At 39.7% G+C, this 20,183-nt stretch overlaps 2 protein-coding genes and 1 long non-coding RNA gene across 5 annotated transcripts in view; 2 read left to right on the top strand and 1 right to left on the bottom strand.

Moving 5' to 3' along the window:
• Positions 1-215: 215 nt before the first annotated feature.
• Positions 216-3,698, bottom strand: LSM5 (LSM5 homolog, U6 small nuclear RNA and mRNA degradation associated). The gene is made up of 5 exons (XM_001500817.6): positions 3,268-3,698; positions 2,020-2,115; positions 1,710-1,737; positions 881-953; positions 216-486 (listed from the first exon to the last, which is right to left on the bottom strand). Exons 1-5 carry the CDS (start codon positions 3,311-3,313, stop codon positions 454-456), a joined length of 276 nt encoding a protein of 91 aa, XP_001500867.1. The 5' UTR covers positions 3,314-3,698; the 3' UTR covers positions 216-453.
• On the top strand, positions 3,462-7,907 carry LOC138923797 (uncharacterized). Its single transcript, XR_011437923.1, has 2 exons — positions 3,462-3,659; positions 4,569-7,907. It is a non-coding gene; the product is annotated as an uncharacterized lncRNA (long non-coding RNA).
• Positions 7,908-8,726: 819 nt separating this feature from the next.
• The window catches only part of AVL9 (AVL9 cell migration associated), a 55,401-nt gene continuing 43,944 nt past the window's right edge, over positions 8,727-20,183 (top strand). For 2 of the 3 annotated variants that reach the window (XM_023639482.2, XM_023639484.2), the window contains exon 1: positions 8,727-9,153. In XM_023639482.2, coding sequence (XP_023495250.1) covers positions 9,061-9,153 — 93 coding nt within the window. In that variant the 5' untranslated portion in view covers positions 8,727-9,060. Of the gene's footprint in view, positions 9,154-9,230; positions 9,561-20,183 lie in introns of those variants that run through there. The other variant, XM_023639483.2, reaches the window with a different exon arrangement.

Below are 20,183 nucleotides of genomic sequence, written 5' to 3' on the forward strand. Positions count from 1 at the left end.
ATCAGAGTTTGAACTGAATTTTCTAAGTAATCATTACAGGTTTTTTAAATGCACCTGTTCAAAAGCAAAGTTCATCATTTTGTTTGGAACAATTGTTGTTTGAGAATCGAATGATGAAGTAAATCAGGAAGCAAATAGGAGTAAAATGACAGGAAAGCAAGCGACAAAATAACTACAAGCTTTGTTCCACTGGATATTGCAGTATAATAAACAAATTGACAGTTAACCAAAAACACCTTTATTTTAGTCTTCAAAGAACGAACTGTTCTTCTTTCTCCAAGACAATCATGATTAACTTAAAAAATGGGCATTTACAATGCATCTTCAAAGCATTTCCCTTTAACGGGAAACTTAGCTTCATAGAATCCAAACATTAAAAGGTTAAAAAAAAATTTTCTATTTTGTTGTCCTTATAAGACAAAACAGAATCCAGCATAAGTCAAGGAAATCCATTCATACTTCAGGGCCTTCTCCTCCAGGAACCAGCTGCAAAGGAGGAAAAAGTTTAATAACACCACCACTACATCCTCTAAAAACCCTTACTGAGAGCTCCTCATTGACCAAAGCCACTTCTGCCCCTCAGCCCCTCCTCCACATCCCCATTTTCTCCATGTCACTGCTGTTTATAATTCCAACACAATCAATTAACATTTAGTGTCTCAACAATAAAAAAAATAAAATGAAATACTAAAAAGCACAAACTAATCTTTAGGCCCAATGTCGCCTTCAACAGCTCAGCTTTAGAGCCTGACCACCAGAGCACCACTTCCCCATCTCAGGCACCACTGGGCCGTGAACATTTCATCCAGCAAGTTAGTTCTGTAAGTCCTGACCCAAAAAATGGTTTAACATCTAAATAAAATCAGGTTTACTGTCTTACCATTGTTATATTATTGCCATTTAGCAAAATCTGATCTAATTTAGTAATCCTTCTTCCTTCTGGTGTGATTTCACTAAATGAATAGATAAAAAAGAGTCAGGATAAACAGTGATAATCAAAGCCAACATTTTGATCCCTGGAAAGATTAATTATTGTATATAAATGAATGTGAGGTCAGGCAATTAGGTCAACAGTTTTCAGAGACAAAGGTTATCCACTGGGTGATGTATACTCTTCCCCAAAGGCAACAGAGTGGACTGACCGCCCTAAGATTCACATCTACTAGGGCTGATCTTCATAAAAGCTGAAACTTGCCAAGGAGATCAAATATGAAATGCTTACTTCCCTCATTCTTTTTCCTATTACTTATTACTGATTCCTACCCATTAAACCCAATCTGTATTCAATTCAATTCTGAAAGTGAAGATATTGGTTGTGATCTTTATAACTAATATAAGTGACTCATCATCTACATTTTATATTATACATAAATTACAGAGCAATTAATTTAATTAAAAGCAGTAAATGATCTTACTATCAGTTCCCTGATGTGACCTGAGCCCTAAGATTCTTGGCTGTTTTTCAGTATCTTTTACCTTAAAGTTTTGCCTCCACTAATTCCCTACCAGTTTAGCAATAATTACATTGAGGTAATAACCCTCCAATCCAATTACTAGTGTCAGTAGATAAAATTTCTATTTTAAGGTAATTCCAACAGACAATGTTTTTGCATGCATCATTTTACTGCCTCAATAATACTAAAACTGCCTTAAATTAAAAAGCGAGAGATTACCCCCACCCCAATTCTTTAATTTTTAACACTACTCACAACTCAGTGACATCTTCCAGTACCATATCTGAAATTTGGTGTTAAGAAAATATACCAGGTTGAATTTACTCTGGCTTCTGCCTTTGTTCAGTTTTAATCATAACATTTAACACAATGACTCAAATTCAAAATGCTTGTGATTGGTAGCAACTTAATCTTTCAGTACAAACACCTTTTAAAACACATTACAACTACCCTGAGAATAAATTGATTCTTACTGTAATAATTAGTAAGTACCGACTGTCTATAGTTCTTCTGTTCTTAAATACTGAAGAAAAACCCATGTCACCACCACCTTTTAAAAGGATACTGACAAAGTCATCAAATCCTAGAAGCGTGCCAACAATTTCCTTATCACTCTTCATCACAATGTGAATTCTTGATCCTATACACTTGTCCACAAGCTCTGTAGATACATTTTTTTAAAAAAAGGAAAAGGATGAAAGACGGAAAAGATTATTTTACCCACTCATTACTTTCACAAATATTTGAGTGCCTACTGACACTTATTACTCACAAACGGAGAAACACAAACCAGGGAAAGAATTTATTCAAAAGCTTTAGATCTTAGACTACATATCTCTGTTCAATCATTACATTAACAAATTTTCCCTGTTCTCCACTTACCTTTGGCAGCAAATTATCATGGCTGTGTTTTTATATTATTTTAGATTAACATATGACTCGCCCTCTAGACTCTAAGCTCCATGAGGGCAGATCACTGTATCCCCAATGGGCAGTACCTGGCATATGCTGGGCATTCAAAAAAAGTCTGTCGAATGAAGGAAAAACTTTTCAATCACGGCCACATTCGCTAACTCACTCTTCAGCTACAAAACCTCAGGGAGAGAGAGGCATAACTTGTCGCCACCAGAGATTCCTTCTTGTCACCACCTCCCTCACCCTGAGAAGTCTATCCTCTGTCTGATAGCAGCTTGAACATCTTTTTAGCAGCCTTAGCGTCCTTTGGTATGATGTTTTTGTCCAGTATCCTATCTCCTCCACTGGTTTGTGTGCTATTGGCAGGCAATGGCCGTAATTTAAATTTGAATAGTGCCCAGCCACGTCGTATGGTGCATAGATGCTCAATAACTGTTTGCTGCATGAATGACTGACAAATAGAACTAGTTCCAGATTCTTCTTCTAAGGCTCATTCCAGACCCCGGTGCTTCTCTCAATAACTGGCCAGATATACGACAGGGTCCAATCTGGGGAATTTAAACGCTAGGTTGAGGAGCGGGACGGCTAGCCACGTCTGTAGAGGTGAGCTCACAACAAAGGCGGCCCACGACGCATTCACTAAGTGTGGACCTTTTCTGGTGACGGTTTGGTTTCAGGAATCACAAGTCCCTGGCTCAAGGAATCCTACCACGCCGAGGAGACACGGGCAGCCTGCGGCCGCAGACACTTGGAACCCAAAGACGAGCCGCGGAGGTGGAAAGCAGCGGGTCCGACACATCTTCCTAATACTCTGCCAGGGGCAGCCTCCCTGCAGCCCCTCGGCCCCCAACCCCAAGCTTCGGATCCGCGTCCCCGCTCCCCACAGGACTACCATTACCTAGAGGCAGCAGCTGCGACGGGTTAGTGGTCGCGTTAGCCGCCATGGCTACGCCGGAAGTGGCCTGCGTCCATCGACGTTACGACGGCGAGTTTCAAAGAGCGCGCTTCCGCTTTTTTCTGCAGTCCGGACAGGCTCGACCAATCTGAGGCCGAGCGTGCGATCGGGCCAGGCCACGTGGATCGCGCCCAGTCGCTTCTTTCCCTGGCAGTGAGAGCCCGGGGAATCTTTCTGTCCGCTGAACGTTGTACTGTCTCGACAGTTGCTCACTCTCCCCTCGCAATTTTCGAGAGATGTTAAAGATATTCTGCCTTGTGAATAAATTCTTCCTCTAACCCGGAAGATTTTGCAAAATAGGAAAACTTTGAGTCTGTCTTATTTTCCCATTTGAGGTGAGTCCTCTCCCAAGGCAAGAGGCTCTTAAGACTAGTGTAAATCAATTTGTTTTTCCCGCCACCAATTCCCTGTGTTGCAGTTTTCGTAAAACTCATTCATTTACTTAAAGAATCTACAGCTTCTTTTAAAAGTCCAGTGGATTGAAAATCCACAACCAGCATTTTTTTAAAACTTCCAGGGTGGGGATTTAAAGTGTGTTTTCTTCACATGGTCAAGGAAAACAGTTCAGTGTTTACCAGGGGGATGGGGGGTGGAGGGTGGGCACAGGAGGTGAAGGGGAACATGGTGACAGACAAGAAATAATGTACAACTGAAATTTCACAATGATGTGAACTATTATAAATCTCAATTAAAAAAATTAATTAAAAATTTTGTTTAGGGCTGGCCCCATGGCCGAGTGGTTAAGTTGGCACGCTCTGCTTGCGCGGCCCAGGGTTTCACCAGCTTGGAGGGCGCGGACATGGCACCACCCATCAGGCCACGTTGAGGCGGTGTCCCACATACCACAACTAGAAGGGCCCGCAACTGAAGTATACAACTATGTACTGGGGGTGTTTGGGGAGAAAAAGCAGAAAAAAGAAAAAAGATTGGCAACAGTTGATTAGCTCAGGTGATAATCTTTAAAAAAAAATTTTAAGAAAATAAAAATGCATTTAAAAATAAAGTATGTTTTCTTTTTATTTTCTACTACTTTGTTTAATTCATCGTTCTTCTTATATCTAGGAGTCCGTTATAGACTTTGTATTCAGTGTTTCTTCAACAAACATTGTCTAACAGGCAACCACCAGATGTCACTCTCTGTTAACGTCATCACACTTAAGAAAGCTTAATGCTTTGGCACTTTCGTTTTGAAAAGAATAGAAAGCAAATTCTCTTCCTTCGTCTGTTTTCTGTTTGTATCCTAGGAACTTAAAGCTAAAGAGTCTAAACAGCAGAGGCCGGAAAGAACATCATTCATCCACACAACAAACGGTTGTAAAGAACCCATCATTCACTCACTGAACAAGTATGTATTAATTGCACACTGTTTGTCTGGCATTTTGCTCAGTATAAAACAGTATACAGAACAGAACTAAAAGGTCTTCTGCCCTTGAAGGATCTTATGGATGAATGGGAGAGAAAGACAACTAATAAACATTATGTACAAGGCACATAAAATTTAATCTATAAAGCAAAAAGACCTTTTTTAGCTTCAAGAATCCTAGAGAAGTAGCTAGGCTTTAAGGTAAACATCAGTGAGGAGGTTCAGAAGCCCCAAAGCATTCAGCCTCCTTCTAAATACAAAGCCAATCCTGGCTTTTTTGCATATTTAAAAATGGAGCACCTACTGTGTTCCAGGAAATTTACAAACACACTTATTCCTAATCTTTATGACTATTCTTTGAGACAGATGTTAGGATGAAGTTCCTCATACTCAGAGGTTAAATAATTTGCCCACTGGCTACATAGATAGCTTGGGAAACTTCACAAAGAATTGACAGGAGTCTAGTCTTGGAGCATGAGTAAGAATTGGATAGGCAGAAAAGGGGCAGGAGGAGCATTCCAAGTAGAGGGAATACTGTATGCAGTTGGTATGTGCCCACCTCCAAACATCTCTTGCACTTTAATTTAAATCTTACGTACTTGCACTAAGTTTAGCATCAAACCCTTCCCTTCCCAAACGTTTTTGTTTAATAACTCCCGTCCTTAGTGATTTTACTTTATTGCACTTAGGATGCTCTGCCCCCAAGTTCTTATAAATCGTGCTCATCTTTCAAGACCTTGCTCAAATGTGACCATCTTTGTGAAGCTTCTCCGACTTGCAGACTTGGTGAGCTTTCTCATTATCCTGCAAGAATGTTAATAGCTCTCAGAATGCTCTCAAGGTATTCTCTTATAATTATCTATCCAGGGGATTACCTCTCCCTGAAAAAGACTGTGAGTTGCTGAAAGTCAAGAATTTGGGGAAGCAATATAGTGATTAAATCCATTGGTTCTGAAGTTAATTTACTTTGGTCCAAATCTCATCTCCACCACACTTCCTTCTAGTTATTTGACCTTGGGCAAGTTATTTAACCTTCTTAGTTCTCAATTTACCCATTGGATAATAGCATCTACTTATAGGATTGTTGTGAAGATTAAATGAGATAATCCATGAAAAGTAGTTAGCAGAGGACTGGCACATAGTGCTTACTCATTAAATGTGAGCTGTTATTGCTTATTTATCTGTGTTTCCTAATACTTAACATGATGATTGGCTTGGAGTAGGTGCTACAAAATCTAGCATTGCTAGCTTGTTTCATGTTTATCTTATTTTTATAATAAGATATAAGCCACTTTAAGACAGCAATTTCTTTCTTTCTCTCTCTCTCTCTCCAACTCTCCTCTTTCTTTTTAATTCTTGTTGTTGTTGCTGCTCTGTGCCTATTACAGTTCCAGGTGTACTGTAGGGTTTAATGAATGTTCTTTAAATTGATTCTTACTATATCATTCATACCCATCAACATCCTCCTTAATCTTCATAAGATTCTAAAGGCAAAGTAATGCCAGATTTGTTTGTGAAGCCGTTTTCTTTTCCTGGTTTTTCTTTTCTATTTCTATCCTTGTTTTATTTTTTCCATACCATAATAAGGGTAGAGACCAAATTCAAGGCATTATTGCTACTTGATAGAGTTTAAAGTTCAGAAAAACATGGTTTTAAGAAAGTCAGTACTTTGGTTTCCATTACAAAAACAAAATGTACGGTAGCAATTTTCAATACTATTGATGAAGAATAAAGAAAGTCTCTTTACACTCTGAAAAAAGATATATAGTTCATTTGCACAGTAGAGTTAATGGGGATTGCAGGAAGGGAGTGGTTTTATCGTTTTCTTTCCTGAGGCAAGATGCAAAAAGAAACAAGGGGCCAATTCCAGATAGAGAGTTCATTTTTAATGAACTAGAAAACATGTCATAGCTCTGTCTCCAGGGTTTTTCTCCCTTTAGCTCTTACAGCGCAGACATGAAACAGAATTTACAAGTCATCATAAAATACATGTAACTAGAAGAGGCTCTTCAGTGTATTATATACTCAGAAAAGAATTTCTAATTTTTTCCTGGGAGACAAATGTCATCATAAAAATACAAATAAAACTTTCCTTTCAAAATAATGTTCCAAAAGTATTATGTTGTCTGAAATTGTTGTTTCCAATCTTAATAATCTCCTTTCAACACTTTTTAAAATAAAGGAGAAATTTATTTTTTTTCCGCAACAGATATTTGTCCTTGTAGACAATATCTTTTTTTTTTTTTTTTGAGGAAGATCAGCCCTGAGCTAATATCTGCTGCCAATCCTACTCTTTTTGCTGAGGAAGACTGGCCCTGAGCTAACATTGGTGCCCATCTTCCTCTATTTTATATGTGGGACGCCTACCACAGCATGGCTTTACCAAGCGGTGCCATGTCTGCACCCGGGATCTGAACCGGTGAACCCTGAGCCTCCGAAGCAGAACGTGTGCACTTAACCGCTGCACCACCAGGCTGGCCCCTAAGTGATATATATTTTAAACATTTAAGCAACATAATAGTTATGAATAAATGATTTCATCTTAGTTGGAAGCTCTAGGATGCAAAGTGACACAGATTTTTATAAAGCTACTACTGGGTCTCCTGCACAATGAATTAAGCAATTGGTGTTCACTGTAGATATAGAATTCTAAGATGCCCTGTCCTTAACATATTTTTTAAAAGATGTTCACTTAGATTTTAATTTTAGCTATGGCTATTGTGGAAAATGTCAAGGCAGATAGAAAAAAACAATATATCCTGCATAGAGGGAATAATATAGTTTCACACACGTTCTGAGCCTATGCCAAGAATTTTGTAATACAGAAAAGAAATGGTAACGTCTTGAAAAATTTTTACAGTATTTTTATTAGCATTAAAACAGTTCTACTGAATCATAGAAACTAAACTTGATTATAGGAAGCCTACTGTTTTTCTCAGCTATACTTAGATTGTAAGGCAGGTCATTAAACTTCAAGACCAGGAATGGAAAATAATAACTGCTAAGGTTGTCTAAACTAAGGGATGTGCAACTAGCAATGGTAAACTTCACAGTCAGTTATTACAGTAATCTGGAATTCTATTTAAAGCAGGCCGCTATCCGTTAGTTTATCCCAAAACTGCCCTGGATAAGACTTATTAAATCTGTTAGGATTTCCACTATTCACTTTAAATTGACATAGGAAGAGATTCAATGCTTTTTTAAAAAAATTGTAGTACAATGAGTAAGGAATTTAAGGAATTAAAAACCCTGATACCAACAGATCCCATATATTTCGTGCTGACGAGAGTACTAAACCCAGGAAAAGACAAAATGAAAAACAAATTTTTTTTGAGGAAGATTAGCCCTGAGCTAACTGCTGCCAATCCTCCTCTTTTTGCTGAGGAAGACTGGCCCTGTGCTAACATCCATGCCCATCTTGCTCTACTTTCTGTGTGGGATGCCTCCCACAGCATGGTGTGCCAAGCAGTGCCATGTCCTCACCCAGGATCCAAACCCGTGACCCCAGGGCCACAAAGCGGGACGTGCGAACTTAACCGCTCCGCCACCGTTCTGCCCCCAAAAATATTTTTTAAAAATAGCAAGACTTGGACAATAATTTTAAAGATCTCTCTGTAAACTACCTTTATTGTCAAGGATATACTGCTTGAGGCCTTAAAACGCTTCCAAACTCCTATACATAATATTTACACAAGAAAATAAAACCCAGAACGAAGCAACCGTGGGTAAGCAAGTAATTTAAAAGCTGAATGCACAGATACAGAGCCGCACCAATATGCCTCCGGCTTAGCAAATATTTAAGAGTAAAGGGCAGAGAGACCCTAGGCCAGAGATGCGAAAGAAAGGAAGTGAAGGAATTCGTTACTGAGAGTGAAGGGAAAAGACGTTTAAAAAAAAAAAAAGGAAAAATATGAGGAAAGAAGAGGGAAACGACGGAGATTTTAAGGAGGAAGTAGAGGGCAGAAGCGGGTCGAGGCCGCACCGGGGTACCAGGAGACAGGTGCGCGAGGAGGCCCCACAGGCCCCGCCCACGGGCCCCGCCCCCGAGAGACCCCGCCCCTCTCCCCAGGCCCCGCCCCGTCAGGTCCCCTCCGGGTCCTGCCCAGCCCCGCCTCGCCGGCGGCGGCCGCCGCGTCAGGTGACAGCCCGGAAGCAGCGGAAGCGGATGAGGGAAGCGTGGCCGCGGCGCCGGGGGGCGGCGCGGAGCTGCGGGAGCCTCGGCCTCCTCCGGGCCCTCTGCGCGGCCCTCATGCGGCGCCCTCGCTGACACCTGGAAGCCGCCGCTCGCCGTCCTCCTGGGGGACCGCGGGGTCGCCCGGCCCGCCGCCCTTGGCGGTTAAAGTCGTCGTCGTGCGGGCCCGCGGCGGCTGCCCATGGAGAAGGCCGGGCGGGGCGGCGACGGCGCCCCGCGGGGGCCCGTTCTGCACATCGTGGTGGTCGGCTTCCACCACAAGAAGGGTTGCCAGGTGAGCAAGGGCCCGAGCCCACCCCTGGCCGGTCGGGTGCTCGCGCGCCGCCGCGCCCACTCCCCTCGGCGCGGCTCGTCGCCTCCGGACTGGACTCCTCTCTCCAGCTCCTCGAACTCGCCCTCCCTGAAGTCCATCCCCCACACTCCCTTCTCTCTCCTGCCCCCGGAAATTGTATTCTGAGCGGCGGAGGAGCTGAGTGTTGGTATGTTGGGGCTGGTAGGTGTTTAGCTTCTTGGATGTAGTGGGAAGAAGGAATCAAAGATCGGCCCCACTTTCTTCCCCATCCATCTGTTTCCATTGACTTTCTGGGTGTCCGCCTATCATGGAAGCCTTTAGAAAAATTCAGCACTTGGACTGCGTTTCCAAAGTGATGAGCTCGGTGGGCTTCCACACGGATGCCTCAGGTTGGTTAAAGCACTCGCGGCGCCGTGGGGAAATCAACTTCCTTTGTTTATCTATGGAAGCCCTGGAATTCGGGGTATTAGCGTGGCGTACTGACTCTGTCCCCCCTTCCCGTTGAGCTTCGGTTTTGCTATTTGATCCTGTCCAGATCTTGCCTTTTGGTGAGAGTGACCTCTCTCCAGGGTAATTGCAATAAGAGAAAGTGTATTTACCGAGCAAATACAAAGTCATTTTTAAGCTGCTTCGCTGAAATGATGAACGAGAACTAATGGAACATTTGCAGTCTGTGTATTGAAGGCAAGGGAACAAAATAGAAACAGAATTATTTAATGAGAGCAAACACTGGAAGGCAATGATGTCATAATGTGTTAGTGAACAGTTATTTGAAATGCCTAAGGTATTAAAAATACTGATTGCTACCACTGGGTAACGAAGCATTTCGTTGCTTGCTCTTCACAGAAAATGTAACAATTTAGAAGACTTTTATTGGCAAAATTTAAGTTTGTTAGAGAATGATAACAGAAAAGTGATGAAGGGAATGAAAAGATGGTTGTGTTTGTACGTGTTTTAAAGACTGCTTAACTTCAAAAGATCATATTCCTTGTCTCTCGGGTAAAAATGGCATAGAAAGATACCAAGGAGGAAGTGGCGTTATTCATTGTGGTATTAAAAAAATTGCAGGGGCCTGCCTGTTGGTGTAGTGGTTGTTTGCACGCTCTGCTTAGGCAGCTGGGGTTCTCGGGTTCAGATCCCAGGCACAGACCTACACTCGGCTCATCAAGCCATGCTGTGGCAGCGTCCCACATACAACATAGAGGAAGATTGGCAGAGATGTTAGCTCGGGCCAATCTCCCTCACCAAAGAAAAACCCCACCTCCTCCAAGCAGCAGCAGTAGAATATAAGTTTTTTAAATGTGGCCCTATATTTAGAGGTAAGAGAATAGATATTTGAGATTGTACCATGGCATGCAAACACAGTGTTCATCATTATTAGATTTTTAATATTTTAAGACTCCACAGCTTTGATCTTAATTGTCACTTTATAACTTACTTTGGCTATGGGTGAAGTAACAAACTTGGAGGAAGTAGAATGATCTTTCTGAGGTCACACTGCAAAACAGACCTGGAGTCAGACTTAGAATTGCTTCTGGCACCATATGTGTTCAGTCTTCTAAGCCATGTGGCATTTAGGAGTTTTTTAGGTAGAGTAAGAAGTGGGGGCCCACTTCTAGACCAAACTGAATGGAACTTTTAAAGACAAAAAAGAAGGAAATACTGATAGGAGGTAGAATAAAATCTTTTAATTTTTGCTGTCATCTAAAATCGATTAATTATTATGTTTTGTACCTGTTTTATTGGCAAAAGTAATATAATTTGTATTTCCAGAAAGGAAAAATTATTTATTTTAGGAAACAAAAATGTAATGCTGCTTGGAGATTAAAGAAAACTTAGCAACAGATTGTAAGATGAAAGAGGCACTTTGGGCTGAAGTAGCGCCCTGGGCGCTGTGGCATCTCTCTGGATTTGTCTGGCTTTTGGTTTCGGCACTGAGGTAAAGGTGACTGGTTTGATAAAATGAACACGGTGCTGGGAGTCAGGAGACCTGGATGACATCCTGGCCTCACAGCTCCCATGACCTCCAGCAAGTCCCAATTGCTTAATTTTTCTGTACCTCGTTTTCCTCTACCAGATTTCTTCGTGAGAATTTTAGACCTGGAGAGGATCCTTAGAGATCATCTACTCTGTCTCCCTTACATTTACAGATGAGTAAACTGAAACCCAGAAAGATGAAGTAACGTAAGCATCCTTACACAGATAGCTTGATGCTATCAGAAAAACCAGAGCTGGACAGTAGTTAAAGCGGTAAAAACAGATTTTATTCAGAAAAGCTATTGGAATAGGGGAAAGACACCTCAGTATAGAATTGAGCTCAATTCCAAATACAACAAGGAAAATCGGGAATTTGTAGCCGAGGAGAAGAGTGGGAGTCAGCAGCAGGTTATGGGGGTTTTTGGCTAAACCCACCTAACAGGATTCTTGCTAAAATTGGACAGTGCAGAGACAGATACAGAAGCCCAAAAGTCAGGAGCCGGTTGAGAAGAGAGTTCCGAGGAGGCTGACTGAAGTTTGGTCCAGGAGAGACTGTCAGCACTAACAGTGAAACCTGCATGTCCCTAGTCTCTATAACCACATCTCTTTTAATAACACTTTTAAGTTGTAGGCTCTTAGTAGAAAGGAAAAAGATATGCTTGGTTTTTTGTTTTTGTAATCCACATGGTGCTTTGCAGAGACAAGGGCAATTATTTTTGAATAAATATACCTGTTGAGTGAGAGTGCAGAGGGTTCTGCCAAAGTGCAATGAAAGATGAGAAACCTAGAATGGATTATTTTCTTATTGCTGACTGAAAGAAAGCAGCTTTCTTTTACTTTTTTTTTTTTTTTGAGGAAGATTAACCCTGAGTTAACATCTGCTGCTAATCCTCCTCTTTTTGCTGAGGAAGACTGGCCCTGAGCTAACATCCATGCCCATCTTCCTCTACTTTTTATATGTGAGACGCCTGCCACAGCATGGCTTCACCAAGCAGTACCATGTGCACACCCGGGATCTGAACCTGTGAACCCCGGGCCGCTGACGTGGAACGTGCAAACTTAACCCCTGTGCCACCGGGCTGGCCCTGACAGCAGCTTTCTAAAATTACACCTAACCTCTCTTGGAGCAGAAAACGAAGAGCTAAGAACCTGGTTTTGCAAATCAAACGAGAATTTATAATAGCTAGTCAAAGTCAAAATGTAAAGTGAGTAAAAAGTGATTTTTAGACGGGTCTATTCTGCAGCTTTTGCGTGAGTCAAACATTTATAATTTTAATAGAACTATTACTGTTTCTCAGAGAAAAAATTTGGCTTACTAGCATGCTGTTAATTTTCTGTTATTCCTCTAGTGAAGGTTGGTTGGATAGATGTTGTTATGATTTCTGGACTGTAAAGAGAGTGAAGGTTGGGTGAGTGGAGAATCTGAAAAACCTTCATTGGAAACCCTCTGGTATTCGCCAGGTTGTGTCTAGGGGCTGCTGACACAGCCAGTCCACTCAGACTACAGAGCAAATGAATGAAAAAAGTCTCTCACACTGAGTTGGTTGTGAAATTGACAGGTCAATTTAGTCAAAAACAATGAAACTTTTGCTGGAGACATAATTTGTAGAAATTCATGGTAGTTCATGCAGGTGGAACAGGATGTTCAATGGATTTGTAATAGTATTGGGAAAGATGTGGAAATAGTTGATTCAGCTACGTTTTTTTTTCATTTTGGGTTGCTGTGCTTTTTCCCATGTTTGTCTTAGTTTTTGTAAAATATCAAGAACAGTGTTGATCTCGCCAGGTAAAGAGGAGTATTATAAAAGAAAGTGTACTAAAATTTCAAATATATGTTATGTTAATTCTTAAAGAATGTTCTTCGTTTCTGCAAATTAGTGTCTTTTTAGATGTGCTATAACTCTGCTTTCCTCACCCTTCAAAATCCACATAGATTTCATGTTCCGGAAAGTGCATGTGTTACATGCATTGTCTTAGAATTACTGTTCTAGAGACGCTTCTTTTTTAATCAGTATATCAAGTGTTTCAGAGGCTCTAATTATGTACAATTTCCCGCAGGATAGGTTAATCAGGTGCCTTACTCTCCGTTTAAGATTTTACTTCCAGGTGTAAAGGATTCAAAGTGCATGGCTCATTGAATTGTGACTGACTTCAGATTGTTTCAGAATGTGTGAGGGTGCTTTGTGAGGCTGCTCTTCCAAGTCTCCACAATGCTGCGGGTCATGTGGATCTCCGTTCTTTGCGTGTACTGAGATTATTCATAGCGAAAATTTCCATACTTGGTTGTAATTTGTAATTTTTAGATTCAGGTGAACCAAAGTAAAACCTTTGTTTAAACGTAATTCCTTTCATCAGTCTACTGGGTTAAGCACGATAACTTTACATGGGAAAATATGCTAAATCTTTTAGACTCTTCTGCTACAGAGGTGCTCTATAGGGCGTGATAAAGCAGTCAGGCCCTTTCACGTGGACCACAAGGATAAAGCCACCTTCTAATACAACTGTGTTGAAGATCCCCAAACTAGACGTGTAGGTATTCATTCATCTTGTTTCCTGTATTTTTTCCACCTTTGAGGCCTTCAGATGTATTTTAAATGAAAAATTTCTTCACTTATATTAAAATCAACATCTATTAACTTTATCACTTCATTTTTTCAGTTTTATTTGGGTAATTTGTAGGAATGAATTCTTCTGTAAATAACATGTTAGTTTCTAATGGTGATTATTCTAGTTTATTGATATGCTTATTTAGAACATTTTCAGTGAAAGTACTACCATGACGTTGAAAATAGTTTTGAAATATTTATCCATTCTGTTTTTCTGAAATTTTTTTAAAGTTAGCCTTTAGCAAAAGACCCTTCTTCCTTAAAAACTCACCTGCAGTGAGACTTTTTGACATGAGCTCATTTAAGGACACCTTCTCTGTAGTAGTTTGCTTGTTATAGATTGTGTTCCAGACTTTTGTTTATTATTTGCTTTGTAGCAGTAAATATATACACTGCATTTGTCAGATTAGCATAGTTTTTGGCAAAATAATCAAGTGCATATCAAATAAACTTTTTGGTTCTTTCATAGACTGGAATTTTTTTAAACACTCAAGTTAATAGGGAATAGTTATTTTCCAAAGTGATGTTATGAAAAGTTGGAATTACTTGATTTTTGACCACTGTTCTGAGTTCATGGCTTTGTATAGTACGTTGCTAGCAGTTTTAATTCTTGAATAAACTGGCTTTACCAGACTGTACTTCTTAAAAAAGTAGAATTATGAAAGAATTAGAACTCATGTTTACACTAGTTTCACAGTGAATAAAGCAACTAGAAGTGGTGAAGAAAACAATATATTTTCCTGTTGGTCTGAGTGAGCTGATCACAGGAAAGTTTCCTTAAGTAGCAAGGTGTTGCATTGCAAATTCAGGGATGGGTTGAGGAGATGGTGGGAGGGGGTTGGTTTATGTTAGGGTGATAGTGTCAAGCCCTGGCCCATTCAGGTTTTGGGGACAGATGGCTGGCTGACAAGCATGTAGTTTTGGCACCTGCTGTTGATGGAATCCTGTGATGACAATGATGAAACATTGAGGAGGTTTTGTTTGTGACTCTTGTTGGAATAAGTAGACCTTTGAAACAGAAAGAACAAACTTTTGGAGAGTTAGCAATTAGGGAAGAATAATATCTAAAGACTCCTTAGGTACTTAGAGAAACTGTCCTGAAACAAGATTGTATTTTCTGGCCCTCCACAGCACTTTTATTTCTTGAACTTAAATATTGTGGTGGAGGTTTTTTCCTGATGTTAGCCATGCCTTTTGTATGCTGAAGTGATGATAGTCTCTGACTTTGCAGGGCTGCAACATTAACACAGAGCAGTGGAATCGTTTTCATTTAGGCCTTGGCTTCACAGCTAAGCAGAGTGGGTGTCAACCTGTGTAATGGAAATTTAGAAATATCAGGAAAATTCTTTGGTCCTCCTATAATTCCCTCCAGGTAGCTAGAAAGTGCAGAATAGTGCCTAAATTTCTTTCTTTGGCTTAAGTCTTTGATCCCTAGTAAAATGCTTATGTATCAGGGTAACCCTCTCCTCCATGTTATTAAGGTGATTCAGATCCTTCGCTGAGCACAGATTTTGCCAGATAAGGGAAGACCGCAGAAGGGCCCTGGTCTACTAGGGATGGGCGCTATAGGAGGAAGATGAAGACATATAGGGAGAGGAGTCTTTATTTACTTAATAATTTTGAGAGGGGCTAGTCCTATTATATTCTTTGGTTAAGATGCCATCAGATTAAGAACTCAGTTTCTCCCTAGGATATTTTTAGAGGATGTTATTTAAATTGATATTTTTGACAATTTTTAGATTGTATTCCACCTGTTTAAAAAAATAACACTTCTTTTGATCAGCAGTAATGTGTACTCACTGTAGAAGAAAAGTGAAGAAATATAGAGAAAACTATCACTTAAAATCCTGTATCCTAGATAAATCTGGTCTTAACACCTTGATGAATATCCCTCCAGTTCTCCAGTTATTTTTTATGACTATACGTAGCTTTTTCCAAAAATGTGTTATATTGTAATCAAGTTTTATGACCTGCCTTTTTATGTAACAATATACCATTAATATCTTTCCATATTAATAAATATTATAACATTTTTAAATAGCTAAATAATATTTTATAGAAATATTTAACTGGTTTCCTTTTTAGAACTTAGGTGGCATTTTGATTTTTTACTATTTTGAATAGTGCTGCAAAGAACATCCTTGTGACTAAATCTTTGCACCTTTTTTCTTAAGTGTGGAGACTTCATTTTAAGCCATCTTTTTTTCATGGACATCTTGTTAAAATGGATTTTGAGCAGAATATACCACATACAGTTTAAGTTAGTCTGGATGATTCTGCCTTAATGTGGCATTCTCAGTTTATTTTAACATAGAGCATTTCGCACCTGCCTCTGCCTCAGCTGGGCTTTGGGTAGCCAGTCAGAGAGAGGGAGATGACAGAGCAGTTAGCAGTTACTCCTCAGTGTTGACCTGAAACTGCACTGTAGTTTCCAGCTTCCCTTCCCTGCTTTCTCATTTTGCATTTCTCCTTTCTTCCATGGACTGGGAGACCACATCTACTAAACGTGTTAGAACTGTGTATGAAATAAAATGATTTACTCATAGTTTTTGAAAGACGCCCTAAATATTTCTCTTTGGTATATTATTGGGAGCTTCATGATAGCTGGTTAGGCTGATAGATGCTTTTCTCACTTTTTTCTGGTTCTTGGCAGTATTCTAGGTAACTAAATTATCAAAAGTCTGACTTGTGAATAAATTATGTGTGGGTGTCCAGTTGGATTTGAAATATGGCCCTCTGCACTTGTATTTTCTTCATCCAACTGATGTTCATGGTCACGAGGTATGCTGTGTATTCATGTATAAGGAAATGACTACAGGGTTGTTAATGAAACCTGTTCCTGCACCCATGGCCTTCACTGGTGATGTTAGTAATTTGTCAGCTCTGCTTGGTGGGTTTGGTGCACTCCTAGAAACTGGAATCTTTTTTGCCATGTGAAAGTTCGGTATTGAGGGCCCCGTCCTGGTGGCCTAGTAGTTAAGTTCAGTACGCTGTTCCTGGGCACAAAACTCGCTGCTCTGTTAGTGGCCACACTGTGCTGATGGCCCACATTCTGAAAAATAGAGGAAGATCGGCACGGATGTTAGCTCAGGCAAATCTTCCTCAGGAAAAAAAAGAAAAAGTTCAGTGTTGAAATGTTAAAAATAAATTAATGTATAAAAGATTGCTAGGGTAGAGTTCATTAAAATAAATTGACTTAAATCATTTGTTAGGAAGTTTTTAATTTTTTTCTTGCAAGAAAATATTTTTTGTAGCTTTGATATCATGTTTGTATATATTTTCAGTAACCTACCAATAAATAATGTTCCATTTATATCGTCTCATCCAGAAGGCCAGTCTTTGTCATTCCACCGTATGTTTTGTACAAGTCCTTGTCCTCTGTCTCATCTGGTAGAGGAACTTTATATACAGTATTCCTAATATTCCTTCGTACTTTCAGCTGTGATAGATTCTCCTTTACCACTGTCTGCTTGATCAACAGCAAAGTATATCTGGTAATCAAGAGACCTGAGTTTCAGTTTGACCCTGATGGTTATTAGGTGTGTAACCTGGAGCACATTGCCTAATGTTTATGGACTTCAGTTTCTTCATCTGTAAAATGAGGGTTTTTAAATACATGACTGCTGAGATTCCCTCCACTTCCATGATTCTAAGATGAAGTCAGCAAACATTTACTGAGTGCCCGCGTTAGATGCTACCTTCAGAAACATCCCCTTCAATTCAGCAGGCAGAACCAATGTTTGGTCATAGCAGTCTGAACAGAGGCACTTTCTGGGATGATGAGATTCTGTGTCTTGACGGGGTGGTTGCCCGTAGATGTATAAATCCTCAAAACATATGAACTCTGTACACTTCAGATATTTGCATTTTATTTATTTATTTTTTTTTTTTTTTGAGGAAGATTAGTCCTGAGCTAACATCTGCTGCCAATCCTCCTCTTTTTGCTGAGGAAGATTGGCCCTGAGCTAACATCCATGCCCATCTTCCTCTACTTTATATGTGGGACGCCTGCCACAGCATGCTTGCCAAGCCGTGCCATGTCCTCATCTGGGATCCAAACTGGTGAACCCCAGGCCGCCGAAGCGGAATGTGCGCACTTAACCGCTGTACCACTGGGCCAGCCCCTAAATATTTTGTTTTCTTAAATTGAGGTATAACTTATCAAGAATAAAGTACACAAAACTTAAGGATACAGCTTGTTTAATTTTTACATGCATATACATGCTTTTAACCACCATCCAGATCAAGATATAGAATAATTCCGGCACTTCGGAAGATCCCGCATGTGCCCCCACCTGAAGGTACCCACTGTTCTGACCTATGTCGCTGTAGGTGGGTGTTGTCTCTTTTGTGTCTGACTCATTTCACTCGGTATTATGTCTGAGATTTATCCGTGTTGTTGCTTATGTCGGTAGTTTCTGTATAGTATTCCACTGTGTAAATATACCATGATTTATTGACCCATTTTCCTGTTAATGGACATGTGGGTTATTCCCAGTTTTTGGTTATTACAAATAAAACAAAAAACATTTTACTTTACAACTTAGGTGGTTGTTATTTGTTTTTTGTTTTTTTAAATCAGGTTTGAGTTTGTAAAAGTTGGAGTTTTTTCCATGTAGTTATACACATTTGTGCTACGTGACCAAAGTGTTTATTTTACTTGGAACCTAGGATAATATAGAAGTTCTAGATTTCTTTAATGTAAAAGATCCTAGTAAGTCAAGTATGTTTAAGATTCTTCAAAACTATTTTTTTCTTTTAAATAAGAGCTCATAATTAGTAAACACATTTAAACCTATCTAGCTTACATAAAGTAGCTGTCCAAAACTAATCTGATTTTATTGGAAATGAATGACACTTTATTTGTCTGAAACACTTACAAATCAAACTGCATTGACTCTCTATCTGTTGGCATTTCTGATTTGTGAATTGTAAATTTGCAAATAATGATGTTTCAATGAATGCCAAATCCTTATAACAGTGCTGTTTATTCTCATATCAGATATATTTGTATCATTAATATTAATGGAGATGAATACTTAGTAGAATTTCTCAATTTCACTATTCATATCTAGATAGTAAAGATTTTTCCTTCCTAGAAGAAATAATTTATTTAAAAGGAGCATGGCTCTATAAAGTCTTATTTTAATTGGCTGTGTATATACATCATGTTAATGAACGTGTATACCTATGTAAAGTTCCACTGGGTTTTTTTTCCTCTTGTTTTGTTTGTTTGTTCCAGTGGTTTTAAAGTAGAAAAACAGAGTGATGACATCTTAATTTTGATACCTCAAGTACCTTTAGTATGAAAATTAACTTCCCTCATATAGTTATATATATATTTTCGGGAGGGGGGTGGTGCGTTGGGGAGACTAGCCCTGAGCTAACATCTGCCAATCCTCCTCTTTTTTTGCTGAGGAACACTTGCCCTGAGCTAACATCCATGCCCATCTTCCTCTACTTTATATGTGGGACACCTGCCACATCATGGCTTGCCAAGCAGTACCATATCTGCACCCAGGATTCGAACTGGCGGACCCCGGGCGGCCGAGAAGTGGAATGTGTGCACTTAACTGCTGCGCCAGCAGGCTGGCCCCCGTATAATTTTATTGATACCAGCAAAATGTCATGTTCTTCTATAATAGAGTCTTGATATGATTCTGGATTCACTGTAGTGGGGTTCATAATTATATAAAAAATAAATTTTTATATTTAAATTAAAATACGCATCATCTATTTTCCTGTTCATAAACCAAGTACCTCATCTTAAGTAAAGGAATATGGAATAGTAAAATAGCTCTTTAATTCTAGATAAAAAATAGAACTAGCAGCCTTTGTTCACTTAAATATATGAAAGCAAATGTTTTAAACTTATTTCTTTTTAGTTTTAAAAACAATAAAACTTATTTTAATAGGTAAGTCTCAATAGGAACATTGCAGCTTTACAGTGTACACTTTATTTTTCTGGGCATCTAGTGGGTTCATGAAACTATAGTGTGACATGCTGAGGTAGAAGAGTGTTAAGCACAAGCTGGTTCAGAAATAAACAGCTGACAAATATAGTCATTTGCTGCCAGCTTTATAAGAGAGTGAAGAGGAAAAGTGCCAATTCTTTTGTAGTATTGATCCTTCAAAAGATTTGGGAGAGAAAACATAACTTAAAGAAGACATGTCTTCTACGTCCAGGATTTTCTTTAAAGTGTAACAGAGCCTTGACTTTGATGCCTCAAATGTTTTTACTCTTAAGAAAACAAATATCCCATGCTTCTGAGTGAAGGGGGCAGCATCCCTGAGGTGCCTAGAAAGGGAGCGGAGAGGCAGAGCAGCGGCCGGAATTTCTAGGAAGCACTCTCCTTCTCTCAGTCAGCCCCTTTGTATCAGTAGCTGTGGGGCCCATGGACGTGTTCAATTTGTGCGCTCTGTGGCTTT

The sequence above is a fragment of the Equus caballus genome, chromosome 4 (genome assembly GCF_041296265.1).
Source record: "Equus caballus isolate H_3958 breed thoroughbred chromosome 4, TB-T2T, whole genome shotgun sequence".
In the NCBI taxonomy this organism is placed as follows: domain Eukaryota; kingdom Metazoa; phylum Chordata; class Mammalia; order Perissodactyla; family Equidae; genus Equus; species Equus caballus.

Bases quoted from the DNA above. Each gene is read 5' to 3' on its own strand.
- LSM5 (XM_001500817.6), bottom strand. From the start codon at position 3,313: ATGGCGGCTAACGCGACCACTAACCCGTCGCAGCTGCTGCCTCTAG. The intron at 2,116-3,267 runs GTAATGGTAGTC...ATGTATCTACAG, and splicing joins GTCGCAGCTGCTGCCTCTAG to AGCTTGTGGACAAGTGTATA. The intron at 487-880 runs GTAAGACAGTAA...CCTCCTTTGCAG, and splicing joins ATGGCAATAATATAACAATG to CTGGTTCCTGGAGGAGAAGG.